Consider the following 23057-nt stretch of genomic DNA (forward strand, 5'->3'; position numbering starts at 1 on the left):
GAGGCATTGCACACCTGCAAAGGCATGGCGCAGACGTGTTGCAAGGGAGTGGCTGAAGGCACGTAAAAAAGGCGCCAATGCAGCGCGCCAAAAATGAATTGCCTCCACCGACCGACCGACCGAATCACCACGCCTGAGTGCCAACACATGACTTTGACTCGGCGCACGAAAGCAACTGTATATCACATCATAACCTCAATAATTTTGGTGCTTCTCTTATTCTAAAGTGTGTGTGTGTGTGTGAAGATTGTCTTGCCTTGTGCAAGACACGGGCTCTTGCCTTGGCAGTCCGTAAGCGAATGTAATTGTATTCGTTTTAATTTACTTTGAAAGAGGAAAAGATGGCACCTATGAGTCAGTCTTGGTGTGTACTGTAAATTCAAAACTTATACATTTCATGTTTTCGCATATAGGCCTATATGTAGAATGCTGAATGCCCTGGAATGCATACAAAAGTAGAAAGTAGAGTTCCCCTGCAGTATAGGACCAGAAAAGCAGCCCTTACTAAAGTAATGTTAAAGTATATGTCAGCAAAAACTGCATCCGTTTCTATTCCACTGCAGGACATGGGCCTCATGTCTTTATCCGTGTCTGGTTTTACTCATGTCTGGGGTATGTTCACTTTCATCACCACCCTGGCCAGTGCGGATTGGCGATGGTGGGAGACTTGTCTGATCGCTCGCTGCAAATCAACGTAGTACAGCTTTGCTAATCATGGCGATACACAAACCCTTTCATCACTTAAGGTATCCCCACTCAGAAAGGGATTATATATATATATATATATATATATATATATATATATATATATATATATATATATATATATATATATATATATATATATATATATATATATATATATAATGTGTGTGTAAAATGGTCCCCCTATTATTTCTATACACATTTCGTTGTATAATAAGCTTAACAGTGTAAGATGGTAATCTTTACTCACTGAGAAGATGCATTACTTCGGCTTCCTAATCATTTTCCACTATAATGCACTACTATTTATTTTTATCTATATGGTCAAAGCCGTGTTTAAACCCTATTATTATTCGTAATATTTCGGTTTTTAATATATGGCTCTAGGACTTACTATACAAATTATAGCGGATTCATATTTGATTATACGTCTTTGTCTTGCTGTTACAATTTTAAGGCGCTAGACATGACTTTTCAGAATGCTTATTATTATTATTATTATTATTATTACTTGCTAAGCTACAACCCTAGATGGAAAAGCAGGATGCTATAAGCCCAGGGGCTCCAACAGGGAAAATAGCTCTGTGAGGAAAGGAAACAAGGAAAATTAAATAATTTAAGAACAGTAACAAATTAAAATAAACATTTCCCATATAAACTATAAAAACTTTACCTAAACAAAAGGAAGAGAAATAAGACAGAATAGTGTGCCCGAGTGTACCCTCAAGCAAGAGAACTCTAACCCAAGACAGTGAAAGACCATGGTACAGAAGCTATGGCACTAACCAGGACTAGAGAACAAAGGTTTGATTATTTTCAAAAATTTCTCTTACTGGTACATTTCCACATCTTTTCCTGAATTTCTGCAGCAATTTAAACATCTATAAAAATGTATAGTTCATGTACAACAAGTATTCACATTTTTACAATTCCGCACAATTCCTGCAAGGTCGTCACTAACCCCTCCGTCGTCTCTCGTCTCTTCAGTCATGCAACTATTAGGCCGGGAGCACACTAGCGACTCTGTGGCGCCACAAAGCCACAGCATTGTGTGACGGGGATGTGATCTGCCATAGGTTTCCATTGTTTTCAAAGCCACGCCACGCCTGTGGCGGGGATGAGCGACAGAGAGCCACAGTCGCTAGTTTGCGCGGCAAAACTTGAAAACAATGGAAACCTATGGGAGACCACATCCCCGCCACACGATGCTGTGGCTTTGTGGCACCACAGAGTCGCTAGTGGGCTCCCGGCCTTATGAGAGACTTCGTTTTCCACTCAACCGTTTACTCACGCAATTGTGAATCTTTATATAATTCTCTGAGCTGTATTTTATTAGCGCTGTTAGATTTATGTACACGGCTTACCGCTAGCCTATCTCCTCTGTTAAATTCCCTCAACTTCAAATGTTCAAAGTTGGAGCAAATATTTTTATACTGACCAGGCTGACATGAGTCTTTTTATTGTTTATATATGACATGTCTGTTTTTGACGTTGTTAATAGTTTATATAGGACATATCTGTTTTGACGTTGTTACTGTTTTTAGAATGATATATTGTTAATTTATTCTCATCATTTATTTATTTCCTTATTTTCTTTCCTCACTGGACTATTTTTCCCTGTTGGACCCCTTGGGCTTGTAGCGTCTTGCTTTTCCAACCGGGGTTGTGGCCTGGCTGGTGATGATGATGATAATAATAATAATAATAATAATAATAATAATAATAACAATAAAAACTTGTGGTCTATTAAATTCATTATTCCTGATATGGAATAATATCATTTAATCAAGTCTCTGTGTGAGCTGTATAAATTTTGCATAATTCTGACCATCCTTTGTATTCAGATCTTCCCATACTATACCTACTATTACATAATACAAGATACAGGGTTAATTCTAAAAGCTTTGCCTTTACTTTCATGATGCTCAATACAGTACTACACAGTTTTCTATAAGTTTCCATTTCAGCTGTGACCAAATTATGGGATGACCTTCCTAAACAGATGGTAGAATCGATGCAACTTCCTAAGTTCAAAGTTGGTCCAAATGCTTCTCTGTTGAGCAGGTTGACATAAGACTCGTTTTATACTTGATGCTATCTATCTGTTAACATTGTAATTCATCTCAATATATTTTTATTTTTTAGTTTTTTTAGTTTTATTTTTACTTTTCCATTTCTTTTCTATACTGGGGAGCTCTGCCAGTTAGGGCCCTTTGGCTTGAAACATATTGCTTTTCCAAATTGCCTAACAATAACTATAATGCTAATTATAATAACAAAATGTACTTTTATAAAATTCAACAATTACACTATATTCTTGAGAGAGAGAGAGAGAGAGAGAGAGAGAGAGAGAGAGAGAGAGAGAGAGAGAGAGAGAGAGAGAGAGAGAGAGAGAGAGAGAGAGAATTATACAAAATATCACCGTATATACTGTACACTAACTTTCTTGAACAAATGTAAATAGCAACTGACCAGCATAAGTATTGCAGGCTTCGGTTTGTTAAGCTAAAGAATGTGTAAAGTAAAAAATTAACATCTCAATTTATAATCATGACTGAAAAAATATTTGCAATATTTCATACTTTTTAACTTTATCCCAGCAGAAGACATGAGAATTGCTGTCATTTTTGTCTTTCAGAGGATATAGGTAATTAAACCTGTCGGTAAAACTTATCACAGATTCTAATAAAAGTTCCACGTAGCACACGAATATGCAATAAACCCCACTGCCCAAGTGGTGACTACCATTCTTCCCCAATAAGCGGTTCACAATAAAACTACTTATTTATTAAAAATAATGACCAAGATCATGTGTAAAATATTTCTCAAGTTATGCAAAAAAAAAGTATGGTATGTACATATAGAAAGGACAACTTTATCCTAAACACCTTTAAAAATTATACTTAACCTGGGCAATCTAATAGAGCATTCAAAAACTTGGTAAGTAGATATGAGTAAATTTGACGTTTACAAATATCTGAGACTTAAAAAATAACTATGGCCAAGCCAGGACCTGTATCTTCCAAAGTCAAAGTTCCAAATTACATACTATTAGTCTAAACTTTATATCAAACGTTATTGACAAATACTTCATGTAAAAATCATAGACAAGCAAAAATGAAGTATTGTGCATACAGACTATATCCCCATAACGGTGGCCGGACAGTTGCGTCCCAGACATTTGCGTACCGGACATTTGCGTCCCGGACATTTACGTACCTGGACGTTTGCGTCCCCGGACATTTGCGTACCTGGACATTTGCGTACTGGGACAATTGGGTCCCTGGACATTTGTGTACCTGGACATATAAGTATCCGAAATATTTTGAATTTACCATATTTTAAAATCTCTCTCTCTCTCTCTCTCTCTCCCCTCAGTTACACCTTACCTTTATTCTAAACAAGCAATAATAAGCTTAAAGCTAGTTACCATATATAAAAAACATATATATAAACCCAAGAATTGTTTGGTATAGAAATTCACTCATTAATACCTTGAGTAACTTTAAACAAGCTGAAAGGTAGTTTACCAGAAATAAAACATAAATCTTTTCTAAAGCAGGAGGAAAATAAGCTAGCAATTCTAGTTCTCGCCAGCAGTGTGTAACAAAAACATCTATTGGTATTAGGATTTTATATATTTCGAAATTCGGAACCTATGGCTAAGTTCCAGAAATCTAACACTGGTGGAAAAATATTTGTGGACAATGAAAATTACAGTTACCACTATCATAAGAAAAACTCTGATGAAACAAAAACATACAGGAGGTGTCTAGTGCGATCTTGCAAAGAAAGAATTCATATAGTGAACGACCTAGTTACGACATGCCATAATGAGCATAGTCATGGCTCCTCAGCTGCAGAAGTCAAATCACAAGAAGCTATGTCCCATTTGAAAAATACTTCAGTGTTAACATATGAACCATCAAGAAGTCTTATCGGAGAAACGATCGCTAATGAAGATGAGTACAGTATTCCATTTCAAAACTGCCAGTTTTTTCATCACGGGGAAGAAATATACGTCGATGGAGACAAAAGGCACATAATGTACCCCAATCCCACGGCAAATAAATAATTTTGAGATTCCGGAATCCTACTTTTTTTTTTCTTGACTGGGGGAAAGTTCCTTGCGTTTGATTCTGGCATGATTTACCTCAAGAATTTATCAAGTATTTTGAGATGACGTATATTGGCCAAGTAAGAGGGCGAAGAGGAATAGGGATGGAACCAATTTTTGCTATAGCTTCATGGAGTGTTCGAGAAAGTGTTATTAACCAGTTGCCAAGGTCTATTAATAGTTTTGAGAGATTGCATAATGCTTTGCAATATTCGTTATCCTGTCAACACTCCTCTATCTAGAAGTTAACTGAAATATTGAAAAAGGAGGAGGCCATTGCCCCAAAGTAAAAAAGCGACTTTCAACGAAGAGTTCTTCCACGGCAAAAAAATATAACTGCTAATAAGAGAATCCTGGCAATCTTGGATACATATTCTCCTGAAGACAAGATAATTTTCTTAAGAGGGATAGCTCACAATATCCATACATTTTGAATTATTTGTTTAACCTATAATTTCCTTTTTTTAATCTTTTGATTACTATTACTTTAAAAAAAAAAAAAATTGCAATTCCACTATTGGAAAAATATTCTCCTGAAAACAAGAATAATTTCTTAAAATGTATAATCATACATTCTGAATTATTTGTTAAACTTTTAATACCCCTCTTAAACAAAAATATAATTACAATTCCATCAAATTTATTTGAAAATAATCTAGGTACACAAATGTCCAGGGACACAGATGTCCGGGTACACAAATGTCCAGGGACGCAAATGTCCAGGTACGCAATTGTCCGGGACGCAAATGTCCGGTACGCAAATGTCCGGGACGCAAATGTCCTAAAACCCCCCATAACTAGTACTGCATTGGATCCCTCTCCAGTTACAGTTCATTTTACCTTTGCCTACACATAAATCGAATACTCTGGCCTATTCTTTACAGTACACATTTTCTTTTCTCATACACTGGACAACACTAGGATAACCAAAAAATATTCTTCAATCAAGGGGTAAACTATTGCAGTGTAATTGATCAGTGGTTTATTTCCACTGGGTAAGGGTAGAAGAGACTCTCTAGCTATGGTACGCAACTCTTCTAGAAGGACACTCCAAAATCAAACCATTGTTTTCTAATCTTGGGTAGTGCCATTGCCTCTGTACCATGGTCTTCCACCGTCTTCGGGTAGGGTTCTCTTGCTTCAGGGTACACTCAGGCACACTGTTCTATGTTTCCTTATTATCTTTTCTCTCTGAGCTATTTACCCTCTTGGAGCTCTTGGGCATTAATAGCATCCTGCTTTTCCAACTAGAGTTGTAGATAAGCTAGTAATAATAATAGCAATGATTTTGCAAGAGATTAATAATGGACACTGAATTGCAAAACCTCAGAAGTTAATGTTCATAAAATTGTTTTGGTGGCTTTCAAAAATATGCCACTGTTTTCTAAAGACAATTAGCACGAATCTTGTTTAGTCACAACTTGAACAAGAACTTTGGGCCAAACCGATAAGTTATAAAAGTAGAAGGCTCTATTATTATTATTATTATTAATAATATTAATGTATTATTATTATATTATTATAGCAGGGGAGGATGGGCTGTGGCACCCTAGCAGTACCAGCCGAACTCGGTTGAGTCCCTTGTCAGGCTGGGAGGAACATAGAGAGGAAAGGTCACCTTTTTTTTCATTTGTTTGATGTCGGCTACCCCAAAAAATTGGGGGAGTGCCTTGGTATATATATGCTTTATCATTATTATTATTACTATATAAGCTACAACCCTAATTGGAAAAGCAAGATACTATAAGCCCAAGAGCTCCAGCAGGGCATAATAGCCAAATGAGGAAAGGAGATAAGGAATTAAATAAACTACAAGAGAAGTAATGAACAATTAAAATAAAATATTCTAAGAACAGTAACATTAAAACAGATCTTTAATATATAAACTATAAAATCTTCAAAAAAACAAGAGGAAGAGAAATAAGATAGAATAGTGTACCTGGGTGCACTCTAAAGCAAGAGATCTCTACCTTAAGGTAGTGGAAGACCATGGTACAGAGGCTATGGCACTACCCAAGACTAGAGAACAATGGTTTAATTTTGGAGTGTCCTTCTTCTAGAAGAGCTGCTTACCATAGCTAAAGTCTCTTCTACCCTTACCAATAGGAAAGTGGCCACTGAACAACTACAGTGCAGTAGTTAACCCCTTTAACAAAGAAGATTCATTTGGTAAATGCAGTGTTTTCAGGTGTATGAGGACAGAGGAGAATGTGGAAAGAATAGGCCAGACTATTCAGTGTATGTGTAGGCAAAGGAAAAATTAACCATAAAAAGAGAGAGGGATCCAATGTAGTACTGTCTGGCCAATCAAAGGACCTAATAGCTCTAGCGGTAGTATTCCAATGGGTGGCTGGTGTGCTGGACAACCTACTAACTAAGGAAATAATCTATAGAGAAGCAACTGAAGCAGCAGAATGAAAAGGAGTGGTTGCAATATTGAAAAAATGGAGATACAAAAGACAGCCAGATTGGAAGCAAATACAAACATTCCTTTAGTACAGAGAGCAAGGACCAATGAGTTCCCAGTACTGTATACTGTAAGGCCTTTACTACATGCTCTATATAGTACTGTATTTTGTATCCTTCCTAGAAAAAGGACAAGATTTAGAATAAACTGCATTCATAGTATTCCATAGTGGATGATATGATCAGGGAAAATCTCCATGTAAAGAATGACAACTCCCTAATCGTCCTGTTCGGACCTATTATAAAAAGAAATGAATTTCTCCAGAACCAAGAAGGAATAGATTTAGGATGGCAAGACCTGCTTTGCGGCGCCCCTGACTCTTGCTTGGGACAACCCCTGACTCTTGCTTGGGACAACCCCCGCCCATCATTGCCGTTTCATCTCATCATCATCTTGTCCGTCCATGTCCGTGCCGATCCAGCACATACTGTATATACTGCTTATACAAATATTAACCAGCGATCTTCACACCCCTTATGAGCAGCCAATGCATTAGAGCCCGTGGTTCACTTAAGTTGCGAGACACTCTACTCCATTCATCCAGAATGTCAACTATTATGAAACATTTTGTGCATGACCAATGAGCTGTTAGGAGTATAGTCCCAGGTAATATCCAAATCAGCAATTAAAAATCTAAAGGACCATATTTTCTTTTGTCCAGCAATATAAGATGAGAGTCAGCTGCTTAAAACCAGAGAAGAATGCAATATACTAAGCATAGCAGAATAAGTGTATAAAAATACAGTACCTCTTAGAGACAGACAAGGTAAAAAACAAACTTGAAAGATTTCTTCAATAACATACATTTAATTTTTGGTACAACCAAAGAGAGAGACAGACAGACCAAATATGTTTATCAAAAGGGAGTTCGCAATCTTACTTAAAATCTTAGATGAGTTGTATGTAGATAAAAATAACATTGCTAATAAAAAGATGTGAAGGAGGAGTTTACATAGTAAACTTACTGCTGATCATTCTTTGAGTTGGGGTTCAACTTTCTGCCCTATAAATTTCTTTGAGCTTTGTTGAGGTTCAACTTCCTCCCCAATAATTTTATTTTAGGCTTTGGTGAGGTTTAACTTTCACATTCATAATTTGTTTTGAGTTTTGTTGGGGTATAACTTTTTCCTCCAAAAAGGCCCAAGCACTAATTCTAGCTACAGCCATGTCAACAGATCTTGCAACCTCAGGTTTGGGATAGAGGTAAAGAGAGTAGCATCCTCCACATAAACACCAAGCTTATTTGCGAAAAAAATTTTACTTAATGAAATAGATGAACATTGTAATCCAATCTATGGAACTATCTCTAAGATTACTTCCCAGTTATAATTACATGGCTACAATTGGGAAGAAACTGCAACAAGCTTTGTTTATATTTAGATATATTTATATATACAAAACTAATCACATTTTAAGGTTGTAGGTTGGCCAGGGCACCAGCCACCTGTCGAGATACTACCGCTAGAGCAGGGGTTCTCAACCTTCTTGGCCCATGCACCCCTTTCACCATTTGCAATGATGTCATTCCCCCCCCCCCCCCCCCACTTCCCGTCTTTTCCAAAAGTTGTCTCAAAAATTGCATTGTGTATGATATGCAAATATCACTATAAATCCTTTTATTTTCTTTTTTCAAACTGAATTATACATTAACATCTTTACATGGATTATTTGTATAATGGAATATTACAAATTATATGCAAATTGAAAATATCGATGGATATATAAATCTTGAATGAAAGTAAAATAGTTTTTTTTTTTTTAATTTATAAGAAATACTTAACAGGCCAAACTGAAGCTGATGCAATAATTATTATTCAGAAGATTACATTTCATCGATTGACGAAACCTGTGATTGTTTTTTTTAGCCAATTCTGGGATACCCGGATGAGTGCTTGAAAGGCTACAACGCAGATAATTTTCTACCTCTAATATACTGCGATGCTTCGTTTTAATTTGTAACAGAGTTGAAAAGCCTGACTCACAAAGATATGTCGATATAAACGGAAGCAATACACGGATAGTCATTTCTGCCACATTTGGGTAGGAATCGCACATCAGAGGTCAAAATTCTGTTATTGATTTCTCATCGAACATATCTCTTACAACCAAATAACTTTTTAACTCCAAAAACTCATCTTAACAATCATCAGGAACTTTTTCAACCGACAGTTTGAATGGATTTCTGACTAAATCCAACTAATCACTAAGTTCGTGAAAATATCGTCTGAATTAATTTTCCAGTGCTGTCAAATGCTACAAAAGTTAATTTTTTGCAAATGTGGAAGTACCTTGTCTTCACCACAAACATCAAGAATGGATGACAGTTTCTCAAACATGGCTACATTTTCTGCATTTACCCTTTTCTTCTAATTAATCTTGCTTGCTCATGAAAGCTTCCAAGGCATCTACGAATTCTATAATGTCTGTATTCCTTCCTTGCATCTGGAGAATCAGTTTATTCAGTTGCTCAATTATATCATCCAAATAGGCAAGACGCATGATCCATTTCTCATCACACAGCCAGGCAGGAAATCCTGTTTTACCTTGCACTTCAAAAAACAATTTGAGCTCATCTCTAAGCTGAAATACTCGCTCAGTTACAATTCCTCTTGAACGCCAACGAACATTTGTGTGAAAAAGAAGCGAATGATGGGTTGCATCCATATCAGTACATAACTGCTTGAAAAGTCGTGAGTTGAGAGCCCCTCCTTTGACTAAATTTACAATTTTAATTGTTTGATCCAAAATCTAATCTAGCGGAGCAGGAAGTGCTTTTGAGGCTAGTGTCTGACGATGGCTCATACAATGAATGCCTTTCACTTTTGGAGCTCGCTTTTTCACACATACTTGGAATTCTGATTTTGTCCCTAACATAGCTGGTGCTCCATCTGTACAACACCCACTGATATTATCCCACGAAAGATTTTCTGATTAAAAAAAAAGATGAAACTTTCTCCAAAATATCAGAGGCAAACCTTCTCCAAAATATCAGAGGCCTTGGTAGAACAATAGAGAACTCCTCTTTAAATGAACCTGAGTGAACATACCTTGCAAACACCATCAACTGGGAACATGATGCCACATCAGTTGATTCATCAAGTTTAATTGAAAATAAGCTAAATGCTGAAGACTTTATCTCCTGCACATCTTGATCCTTGATATTAGCTTCTCAGTTATTTATAGTCCAGGAATTCCCAACCTTGGAGTTGCCAAGTAATTTTCTTGGGACTTACTTAATTTCCTAGCCATCTGTCTCTTTCTCAGTACCTTTTCCAATCCTAGGATTAACTTGGGTGGTCACTTGTATATAACTGTCTAATCCATTTTTCCTGGGCCAGCATTTGATATAATCCCAGCCCACGTGACAGGCCAGTTACGCCAAAGCCTATAATTGCTCTCCTCGACCATAAACTTACTTGTCACAATTCACCCCCTGAAAGCCCAAAATTCACCCCTGGGGGTGAATTTCACCCCCATTGAGAACCTCTGCGCTAGAGAGTTAAGGGGTCCTTTGACTGGCCAGACAGTAATACATTGGATCCTTCTCTCTGGTTACGGTTCATTTTCTCTTTGCCTATACACAAACCGAATAGTCTGGCTTATACTTTATATATTTTCCTCTGTCCTCATATGCCTGACAACACTGAGATTACCGAACAATTCTTCTTCACCCAAGGGGTTAACTACAGCACTGTAATTGTTCAGTGGCCACTTTCCTCTTGGTAAGGGTAGAAAGGACTCATTTAGCTATGGTAAGCAGCTCTTCTAGGAGAAGGACACTCCAAAATCAAACCATTGTTGTCTAGTCTTGATTAGTGCCATAGCCTCTTCCACTGTCTTGGGTTAGAGTTCTCTTGCTTGAGGGTACACTCGAGCACACTATTCTATCTTATTTCTCTCCACTTGTTTTGTTGAAGTTTCTATAATTTATATAGGAGACATTTATTTTAATGTTACTGTTCTTAAAATATTTAATTTTTCCTTGTTTCCTTTCCTCACTGGGCTATTTTCCATGCTGGAGCCCCTGGGCTTATAGCATTCTGCTTTTCCAACTAGGGTTACAGCTTCGCAAGTAATAATAATAATAATAATATACAGTAGCAGAGAGTAAATTACATTATGATATTGTATTCTGTCTGGAAAGATAAGGTGAAGGAGAGAATTAAAAAATAAAAAATAAAAACACACGGAGAATCGTAGAGTTGCTAGGTTGGTTTATTGAGACCTATTACCCACAGCCTCTACTCCCACTTGACAATACAATATGTGCCCTAACTGACGGAGTATGTGGTTTGATAATTTATCTCATTAGCCACATGAGAACCTATCGGTGACATCTAAGAGCAATCATGCTCAATTCGAGTGGTGGCCATGATGATGAGATATAGTACTACTGGTATACAGTATACAGACATTTAGAACTACAGTACTGTATGGTAAATACTGTAGCCATAAGATAATCTGCAAGAAATAAAATTTTGGTCTCCACGGCTAATGTGTGGTACAGTATATGTATAAGAAAGTTTTATGAGGCAAAAGTTTTTACTCACCTCCACTCCTCTAATTCTTCATCTGACGAATAGGCTATGTATTTATTGAATGGTTTGCGGATGCTTAGGCGCTTGGTGCTTTCCTGTTTAGAAAGAGATAATTATTTACATTATAAATACGTAGTGTGACATTGTGGCCTAATCTATGCCTAACAATGACCCACATTTACAACCCTACAGTATATGCTTCAGTTATGGTATGTACGAGTTAATAACTAAAAACAAACCAAATAACAGTGCCACATCATGATGATATTATTATAACAACATCTGTTTTGATGATATTATTATAACAACATCTGTTTTAATTAAGTAAATACTAATATAACAACTTTTGTTTTTATTAAGTTGAATGTTAATAAAATTTTCCAAACTGTACAGTACTGTACATGAAATCTCAGAAAAAACGAAATGTACTGGATACTGTACGCAGTCGTACCCTAGACTTTGACACATTAAACTTTAGGCTTAATTCAATCTAATTATGTGCAAACATGTGTTCTATTGAAATTAAAACAATTACAGTATATGTTACTGCTGGTAATTTGAAATTAAATTCTTAAAGTTATAAAACACGTCAGTATCTTGAATGACATTTATGCAAAAAAATATGAAAAATCTATCCTGAAGTCGTGCAAAACAACTTAGTTCCTTACTAAAAATACTGTCTCACCCTAAGCTTTGATGGTGTGTCACTACCACTGAAATAATCACTGTTTAGACGTTCTCTTGTATCAGCCTCGTCAAAAAATTTCCGTGCAGGCTTGAAAGTTTCATTGTTGCCTTGTGTTCCTGTCTTCTCTCCTGTAGAAAAAGATTGGATTTCAGTAATACAGTGGATTACATATTTCATTATCTTGATATGAAATTTGAGCTTTATGTTAGTGATGGTAATATAAGTTCCAAGAATAAACTGCATAATTTGAAATAAATCCATTGAAATAAACATAAGCAAGTACAGTATTTAGACTAATTGTACTATAAGAGTAATATAAAATTTCCAAGAATAAACTGCATAATTTGAAATAAATCCATTGAAATAAACATATGCAAGTACAGTATTTAGACTAATTGTACTATAAGAATAAATACTATACTATACAAGTTCCAAGAATAAACTGCATAATTTGAAATGAATCCCTTGAAATAAACATATCCAAGTATATTATTTGCACTAATTGTACTGTAAGAATAAATCATATTCATGACATTAACTTTTCTTCATCTATCTATTATATAGCTTTCCCTAGCCGAGAAGTCATACACTTCAAATACCGTTTATCCAAAGGAAAACTTTATAATTTAAAGGATGTAAAATATTTGTTGTCCTTTAATGATGAATTAATCATAACAAATGTATCTTGAAAGATTCAGAGCTTAAGAGGAAGATATCAAAATGCTGATTGAAAGTTCTTTCATTTGTAACATTTCAACTGTTGAAGTAATCATAGATGAATACATTGAGTAGGTAGTAGGTTGGCCAGGGCACCAGCCACCCGTTGAGATACTACCGCTAGAGTTATTGAATACTTTGACTGGCCAGACAGTACTACATTGGACTCCTCTCTCTGGTTACGGTTCACTTTCCCTTTGCCTAAACATACACCGAATAGTCTGGCATATTCTTTACAGATTCTCCTCAGTCTCATACACCTAACAACACTGAGATTACCAAGTAATTTCTTCTTCACCCAAGGGGTTAACTACTGCACTGTAATTGTTCAGTGGCTACATTCCTCATGGTAAAGGTAGAAGAGACTCTTGAACTATGGTAAGCAGCTCTTCTAGGAGGACACTCGAAAATCAAACCATTGTTCTCTAGTCTTGGGTAGTGTCATAGCCTCTGTACCATGATCTTCCACTGACTTGGGTTAGAGTTCTCTTGCTTGAAAGTACAGTCGGGCATACTATTGTGTCTTGTATCTCTTCCTCTTGTTTTGTTAATGTTTTTATAGTATATAGGAGATATTTATTTTAAATTTGTTACTCTTCTTAAAAATGTTATTTTTCCTTGTTTACTTTCCTCACTGGGCTATTTTCCCTGTTGTAGCCCCTGGGCTTATAGCATCCAGCTTTTCCAACTACGGTTGTAGCTTAGCAAGTAATAATAATAATAGTCCATTATCTATTGAGCTCTATGTTGAAGGTACAGTTGACCAAATATTCTCATAAAATCCCAGTCATACATGTAAGATATTAATCCTCCCATAAATCCATTGCTACAATCCCTATTTCAAATGTAAATGTCAAGTTATAGCCAATAACTTGATAAAAAAGGATAATGATATAATAGTTAACTACCTCGTGAAATCATAGCTTACACATGGAAACCATTTAAAAATTTGGAAAAAATCCATCTCAAAAAGATTAATGAAAATCAAAATTTGAAGAGGTAAAATGGACAAATTTGGGGTTCTAACGACTCATTACTGTACAATCACTAGCGAATGCTACTGAATTTCTTGAGTCATTATCTTGGAAAAATCACTGATGTTTTCATGAACAAGTACGAATGTTGATTAGAACTGTGATATCATAATCAAATTTTAGGGAGCAAAATATACCTGGTGATATCATATGAATTTTGAGATTTTATTCAGCCAACATGTAGAGCACAGTTAACTTACAATACCATCACTATCAATGTCTTTCCATCACATAATCCTTTTAAATGGTACAGTATGAAATGCATACAGTATGTAGTAATTTTATTACTTATCAATCTGACAACAACCTAAGAGATGAAGGGTAACCAATTAACTTGGTGAATTACTAACTATTCGTTAGACAGAAAATTTACCAAGGTTAAAATCTCAATCCTTTTTGTTTCATTTCCATAATACCCTCTACAAATTGCTTAGAGTACTGTAGGTGTTTTAAAACCTCTTTACTAAGTGCCTATGACCTTTGCTGTAATGTTTTTGAACCTTTATTTCATTACTACAGTGAAACCTCTAGATACAAAAGTTTTTGAATACGAAATTTCACTTTACAAAATGACGTAAGATTTTTTCGCTTCACATCACGAAAAAATACTGAGGATACGAAACAAAATTCGCACTGTTAGGTTAAGTAAATTGAATGATTCAAATGTATTTGGTTCGATTTCATTATAATAATAAAATAATGATACATAAGCTACTTCGGAACAAATTAATGTTGTATCCTGAGGTATTACTGTACTTTCCTTCCCCATTTTCCAACATAGCTGCCATACTTCTTTACCATTACCCAAAATCTATTCTCATCTCTTATTGTAAAGTACAAATATGTAAAAACCCACAGAATCTAGAAAGATGACTCGATGATCTAATAAAAGCATCTTACAGTCATAGATATGTTATAAATATCACTTGAACGAGCATGGATATCTGAACTTGAACAAGCTACTACTGAACTACAAAACAGTACAATGGTAAGTTAGTATTCTAAAATTAAACCCAACTTCAAGGGGATTTCTAATTTCAATCCCTTGCAAGATGCAGTCAAGCATTAAGGCAAGGTGAGGTGGAGGTTAGCATTGAATATTTCAAGCAAGCCTTAGATTTGAAAAATATGAGTGTGAAAACACTAAGGCCCCAAGCACACTAGCCACTCTGTGGCACTACAAGTGGCCGCGCAAAGTGGCGGGCCAGAGCACACTAGCCACTTTTTAGAGCCACAAGTTGCGACCACATGTGGCGACCACATGTGGTTATGTTTTGAATACCCGGCCACATCCTCTACAAAGTTTCCTGCATAACTGATTAGCAGCCACATGTGGTCGCCAGAGGTCGCTAGTATGCTCTCAGCCAGCCACAAAATGCGCTGTTTGTGGCGGGGACGAGCGACAGCTTGCCACAGTCGTGAGCCACAGACACAAGTGTGATCGGCAAAGCTTGAAAACAATGGGAACCTATGGGAGAAAATATCCCCGCCACAAAACGCAGCCACTTGTGGCTCTACAAAGTCACCAGTGTGCTTAGGCCCCAAAACAAGATTCAGCGCGAACACCAGCTTATGCTGAATCTCCTAGTAAACAACGAGGGTTTGTATTTCGTGTTGGAACAAATGTTACAATAGAATGCTATGATCCATGGAGAAAATGCTAAAACCTCTTCTTTGCTTCTAACCTGGAATTTTAAAGTTTCCAAAGGCCTTTCTGAGTTAACAACACAAGAAGTTTTTTAACTGTTACAGCCTTTATTTTGATCCAAAATAAAATCTAAAGCCTTTCCTCGAAGATGACAAAAATACTTTCTTAGTTCCAATCTGAAAACTTCAAATTGCTTTTCTTTAATCAAAGTCACAATACTAAACAAATAAAAATATTTTCTTAGCTCAAATAAAAAAGTTTCAATCAGCAAAAGCCTTGTCATTGCTCCAAATAGAAACCTTGAAACTACTATAGCTTTTCATTTGCCCCACCTTGAAATTTTCAAGCTACTAGGCTACAGCCCTTCATTTGCTCCAACCTGAAATTTTCAAGCTACTAGGCTACAGCCCTTCATTTGCTCCAACCTGAAATTTTCAAGCTACTACGCTACAGCCCTTCATTTGCTCCAACCTGAAATTTTCAAGCTACTACGCTACAGCCCTTCATTTGCTCCAACCTGAAATTTTCAAGCTACTAGGCTACAGCCCTTCATTTGCTCCAACCTGAAATTTTCAAGCTACTACGCTACAGCCCTTCATTTGCTCCAACCTGAAATTTTCAAGCTACTAGGCTACAGCCCTTCATTTGCTCCAACCTGAAATTTTCAAGCTACTAGGCTACAGCCCTTCATTTGCTCCAACCTGAAATTTTCAAGCTACTAGGCTACAGCCCTTCATTTGCTCCAACCTGAAATTTTCAAGCTACTAGGCTACAGCCCTTCATTTGCTCCAACCTGAAATTTTCAAGCTACTAGGCTACAGCCCTTCATTTGCTCCAACCTGAAATTTTCAAGCTACTACGCTACAGCCCTTCATTTGCTCCAACCTGAAATTTTCAAGCTACTACGCTACAGCCCTTCATTTGCTCCAACCTGAAATTTTCAAGCTACTAGGCTACAGCCCTTCATTTGCTCCAACCTGAAATTTTCAAGCTGCTGAACCCATTTCTTTGCTCCAAAAGGAGATCTTCAACTTATTACACCTTTTTCTTTGCTCGAATAAGAGATCGTTAAGTTGTTGAACCATTTGTTTCCTCTAAAAAGTAATCTTCAAGATGCTAAACCCTTTTCTTTGCTCTAACAGAAATCTTCAAGCTGCCAAAGTCTTTATTATTATTATTACTTGCTAAGCTACAGCCCTAGTTGGAAAAGCAGGATGCTATAAGCCCAAGGGGGATCCAACAGGAAAAATAGCTCAGTGAGGAAAGGGAACAAGGAAAAATAAAATATTTTAAGAAGAGCAACAACATTAAAATAAATATCACTTTATAAACTATAAAAACTTTAACAAAACAAGAGGAAGAGGAATAAGATATAAGATAGAACAGTGTGCCCGAGTGTACCCTCAAGCAAGAGAACTCTATCCCAAGACAGTGGAAGACCATAGTACAGAGGCTATGGCACTACCCAAGATTAGAGAACAATGGTTTGATTTTGGAGTGTCCTTGTCCTAGAAGAGCTGCTTACCATAGCTAAAGAGTCTCTTCTACCATTACAAAGAAGAAAGTGGCCACTAAACAATTACAGTGCAGTAAGAAGAATTGTTTGGTAATCTCAGTGTTGTCAGGTGTATGAAGACAGAGGAGAATATGTAAAGAATAGGCCAGACTATTCGGTGTGTGAGTGTATAGGCAAAAGGAAAATGAACCATAACCAGAGAGAAGGATCCAATGTAGTACTATCTGGCCAGTCAAAGGAACCCATAACTCTCTAGTGGTAGTATCTCAATGGATGGCTGGTGCCCTGGCCAACCTACTACCTAGACCAAAAAACAAAAGCTTTTTATTTATCCTATCCAGAAACTTTCTAGTTACTAAAGCCTTTTATATATCCCTGCTTGAAATATTCAAGTTGTTAATACAATTTTTTTGCTTTAAACCTAGCCCTTCAAACTTCTATCTATAGAAATTTATTTGTTCGGTCATGAATTTTTCTAACCGCTAGTCTGAAATTTAAAGTTACTGAAGCCTTTTATTTGCTTCAATGTTCCAAGTAGCCAATGAATCTTATCTTAATTCTGAAATTCTCAAGCCAATAATGACTTTTATGGTCCCTGCAGAAATCTGCTCAAACCTGAAATTTTCAACCTGTTAAAATTTTAGGCTCTAATTTCCTCCAACCAGAATTTTTCAAATAGCTAAAAAAAATTCTCTCCTCAAAATTGAAATCTTCAACCTGTTAAAATTTTAGGCTCTAATTTTCTCAAAACCAGAATTTTTTAAATAGCTAATAAAACTCTCTCCTCAAAATTGAAATCTTCAACCTGTTAAAATTTTAGGCTCTAATTTTCTCAAAACCAGAATTTTTTAAATAGCTAATAAAACTCTCTCCTCAAAATTGAAATCTTCAACCTGTTAAAATTTTAGGCTCTAATTTTCTCAAAACCAGAATTTTTTAAATAGCTAATAAAACTCTCTCCTCAAAATTGAAATCTTCAACCTGTTAAAATTTTAGGCTCTAATTTTCTCAAAACCAGAATTTTTTAAATAGCTAATAAAACTCTCTCCTCAAAATTGAAATCTTCAACCTGTTAATAGCCCTTTGTAAATAGCAAATGAAATCTTCAACCTTAGTAACAAAATTAATTCTACAACCTTTTAAATCTTTTTCTTAATACCAAATAAAATATTCAACCTGTTACAGCTTTTTCTTAGTACCATGCTGAAATTTTCAACCTGTTAAAGCCTTTTCTTAGTACCCAATTGAAATTTTCAACCTGTTAAAACCTTTTCTTAGTACCCAATTCAAATCTTCAACCTGTTAAAACCTTTTCTTAGTACCCAATTGAAATCTTCAACCTGTTAAAGCCTTTTCTTAGTACCCAATTGAAATCTTCAACCTGTTAAAGCCTTTTCTTAGTACCCAATTGAAATCTTCAACCTGTTAAAGCCTTTTCTTAGTACCCAATTGAAATCGTCAACCTGTTAAAGCCTTTTCTTAGTACCCAATTGAAATCGTCAACCTGTTAAAGCCTTTTCTTAGTACCCAATTGAAATCGTCAACCTGTTAAAGCCTTTTCTTAGTACCCAATTGAAATCGTCAACCTGTTAAAGCCTTTTCTTAGTACCCAATTGAAATCGTCAACCTGTTAAAGCCTTTTCTTAGTACCCAATTGAAATCGTCAACCTGTTAAAGCCTTTTCTTAGTACCCAATTGAAATCGTCAACCTGTTAAAGCCTTTTCTTAGTACCCAATTGAAATCTTCAACCTGTTGAAGCCTTTCCTTAGTACCCAATTGAAATCTTCAACCTGTTAAAGCCTTTCCTTAGTACCCAATTGAAATCTTCAACCTGTTAAAGCCTTTCCTTAGTACCCAATTGAAATCATCAACCTGTTAAAACCTTTTCTTAGTACCCAATTGAAATCTTCAACCTGTTAAAGCCTTTTCTTAGTACCCAATTGAAATCTTCAACCTGTTAAAGCCTTTTCTTAGTACCCAATTGAAATCTTCAACCTGTTAAAGCCTTTTCTTAGTACCCAATTGAAATCTTCAACCTGTTAAAGCCTTTTCTTAGTACCCAATTGAAATCTTCAACCTGTTAAAGCCTTTTCTTAGTATCAAATGAAATATCTAACCTGTTAGTCTTTTCATAGTACCCAATTGAAATCTTCAACCTGTTAAAACCTTTTCTTAGTACCCAATTGAAATCTTCAACCTGTTAAAACCTTTTCTTAGTACCCAATTGAAATCTTCAACCTGTTAAAGCCTTTTCTTAGTACCCAATTGAAATCTTCAACCTGTTAAAACCTTTTCTTAGTACCCAATTGAAATCTTCAACCTGTTAAAACCTTTTCTTAGTACCCAATTGAAATCTTCAACCTGTTAAAACCTTTTCTTAGTACCCAATTGAAATCTTCAACCTGTTAAAGCCATTTCTTAGTACCCAATTGAAATCTTCAACCTGTTAAAACCTTTTCTTAGTACCCAATTGAAATCTTCAACCTGTTAAAACTTTTTTTTAGTACCAAACTGAAATCTTCAACCTGTTAAAGCCTTTTCTTAGTACCGTATGATATATTTAACCTGTTAGTCTTTTCATAGTACCAAACTGAAATCTTCAACCTGTTGAAACTTTTTCTTAATACCAAATGAAATATTCAACCTGATAAAGCCTTTTCTTAGTACCTAATTGAAATCTTCAACCTGTTAAAGCCTTTTCTTAGTACCAAATGAAATATTTAAGCTGTTAGTCTTTTCATAGTACCAAATGAAATCTTCAACCTTTTAAAGGCTTCTTAATACCAAATTGAAATCTTCACCCTGTTAAAGCCTCTATTTAGTACTAAATTGAAATCTTCAACCTGCTAAAGCCTTTTCTTAGTACCAAATTGTAATCTCGGACACCACACACAATACAAGTAAGAAAAATAGAGAAAAATACACAGAAAACGACACCTACCAAATAAAGATCCATCCTCAAAGCCTGACTCTGAGGATTCCACGATTGAGGCTTGGGATCTCCCTTTGGGTGGGGTGAGAAACCCAATGACTGTATTCTTGACAGTTTCTGCCAAGCCGACCACACCTCCATTCGCTCCCACCTGAGGTCCTCCGTTTGCGCTGGTGTCCAATATATTCCTCCGGACTTTAGTCGTGACAGTCTCGCTTGTTGTTACGGTCTTCTCCTGCAAGGTCAATCATCATTAGTACTATGGTCAAGTAATAAATATCATTATTACTAGTGTATCCAAGCTGTCAAAAATGACATCTAAATATTTATATAGATATGCACAAACACATATCAAGCCTTTCCCTTCCCCTTCCCCCTTTCCTAACTACAACATGGCAGTTTCAGCGATTTGTGGGAGATTGTGGTTTCTGAGTATACCCCTTGGGGTACCATCTCTCACCTGAGAATGACAACTCCCTCTTCCCCTACCCAAGGGATGGGGAGAGATCAATTAGTCACATACTTGGCAATGCCACTGAGCGTGACAGGAAAGAAATTTATATATATATATAATATATATATATGTATCTGTATATATATATATATATGTATCTGTATCTGTATATATATATATATATATATATATATATATATATATATATATATATATATGTATATATGTATATATGTATATATGTATATATGTATATATGTATATATATACATACAGTACATATATATATATATATATATATATATATATATATATATATATAACCAGACACATTGATCTTTATCATATAAGGGAGATTATTACTTTGCTAAAACCCTAGTTGGAAAAGCAAGATGCTATAAGCTTAAGGGCTCCAACAGGGAAAATAGCCCAGTGAGGAAATGAAATCAGTTAACAGATAGAATAGTGTGCATGGTTGTACCCTCAAGCAAGAGAACTCTAACATCGGTTTCTGAAGAACAGTTTTCAATAAGTTATAAAATACCACCAGTTTTAGGGAAACCATTCATAATATATGGATCATGAGATTATGATATTGAATACAATTTGTGATTAGAAAAGCAAAATTTAAACAGCCAATAGTTTTTCATCATTATTTACCCCAGAGGAGTTATTATAGATAAAAGAACCTTTCATGATCAAGAATTTCAATCAAAATTAAAGTATATTGAACTTATGGAAAATAACATTCTGATTTCAGTTCAATAATATAATCATTTACCACATTTTGTTTCAATTTAACAGATTAACACCCTGATTAATGCTAAACTTTCTGAAAGATAAAAATGGCAAGATAAACACTAATAGAAATACTTCATAATTACACCCATACTTGAACAAACCTATGGTAATATCTATCTATCTATCTATCTATCTATCTATCTATCTATATAAATATATATATATATATATATATATATATATATATATATATAAATAATAAACTATACACATACAACATATATATATATATATTATATATACACACACATACACATATATATATATATATATATATATATATATATATATATATATACACATACATACATCAACCAATGCACGAAGTTACAACGATGTATACCATATCTACAAATGAAAAAGTGCAAGCAGAGTTGCTTCAAAATAATTACCAGTAGACAATAGATACCAGGCAATGAATAAACCAACGATTAAGTCTCCTTAATCCCCCTTTGTTTCAGTTTATAATTATAAATTTTAATAAAAGGTATCAGTGAGTGGGTTCGTACTGATAACCCTTATTTGACAAACAACGAAGAGATAAGAAAATGAAATTATTTGACAAACAACGAAGAGATAAGAAAATGAAAGAGTTTCATTATGAGCTATAACCGTTATCTACTGTGACCTTATGAAAACAACAAAATAAAATAATTCTTCGTTTGTAAATACATTCACAAAGGGGAAACAAATGTATCTTGGTTTTAATAATAATAATAATAATAATAATAATAATAATAATAATTACAATAATAATAATAACAATAATAATAACAATAATAATATTTCTAGCTAGGCCATAACCCTAGTTGGAAAAGCAAGATGATATGCTATAAGCCCAAGTGCTCCAAAAGGAAAAAAATAGCCCAGTGAGGAATGGAAAGAAGGAAATAAATAAACGACATGGGAAATAATGAATAATTAGAATAAAATATTCTATAAACAGTTACAGCATCAAAACATGTATTTCATATATAAACTTTAAAAAGATTTATTATGTCAGCCTGTTAACATGAAAGCATTTGCTGCAAGTTTGACCTTTTGAAGTTCTACCGATTACAAAATAATAATAATAATAATAATAATAATAATAATAATAATAATAATAATACAAACGATAACAATTCTACAGAAATACACGCAACCTTCATTAAATAATAAAACACGGGAATGATCTAAATAAAAAAAAAACTTTTAAATAAAATCAAAATCATAAAAGGAGGATTAAGTAATGTGATTATCATTAAAGTTAGAATTTCGACACAATATAAAAAAATAAAAAATGTGATTGTAGAGAATATTTTGAATATAAAACTATGTTGCAGTGAAAAGATGGCATTGATAAAACAAAATATTTCGAAAGAATAATAATTATTATATATTTATGATTTAAAAAATTACTAGAAAAGGCTTTTACTATAGACAAAATGAGGCAAGAT

The 23057-nt window shown here is 34.9% G+C and overlaps 1 protein-coding gene across 1 annotated transcript in view; it reads right to left on the reverse strand.

Annotated features, from left to right (window-relative positions):
- Positions 1–23057, reverse strand: part of LOC137648811 (uncharacterized) — a 242980-nt gene that overhangs the window by 72404 nt on the left and 147519 nt on the right. Inside the window, 3 exon segments of the mRNA XM_068381969.1 lie at positions 11840–11922; positions 12513–12643; positions 20373–20598. Coding sequence (XP_068238070.1) covers positions 11840–11922; positions 12513–12643; positions 20373–20598 — 440 coding nt within the window.

This window comes from Palaemon carinicauda, chromosome 10 (assembly GCF_036898095.1).
Source record: "Palaemon carinicauda isolate YSFRI2023 chromosome 10, ASM3689809v2, whole genome shotgun sequence".
In the NCBI taxonomy this organism is placed as follows: domain Eukaryota; kingdom Metazoa; phylum Arthropoda; class Malacostraca; order Decapoda; family Palaemonidae; genus Palaemon; species Palaemon carinicauda.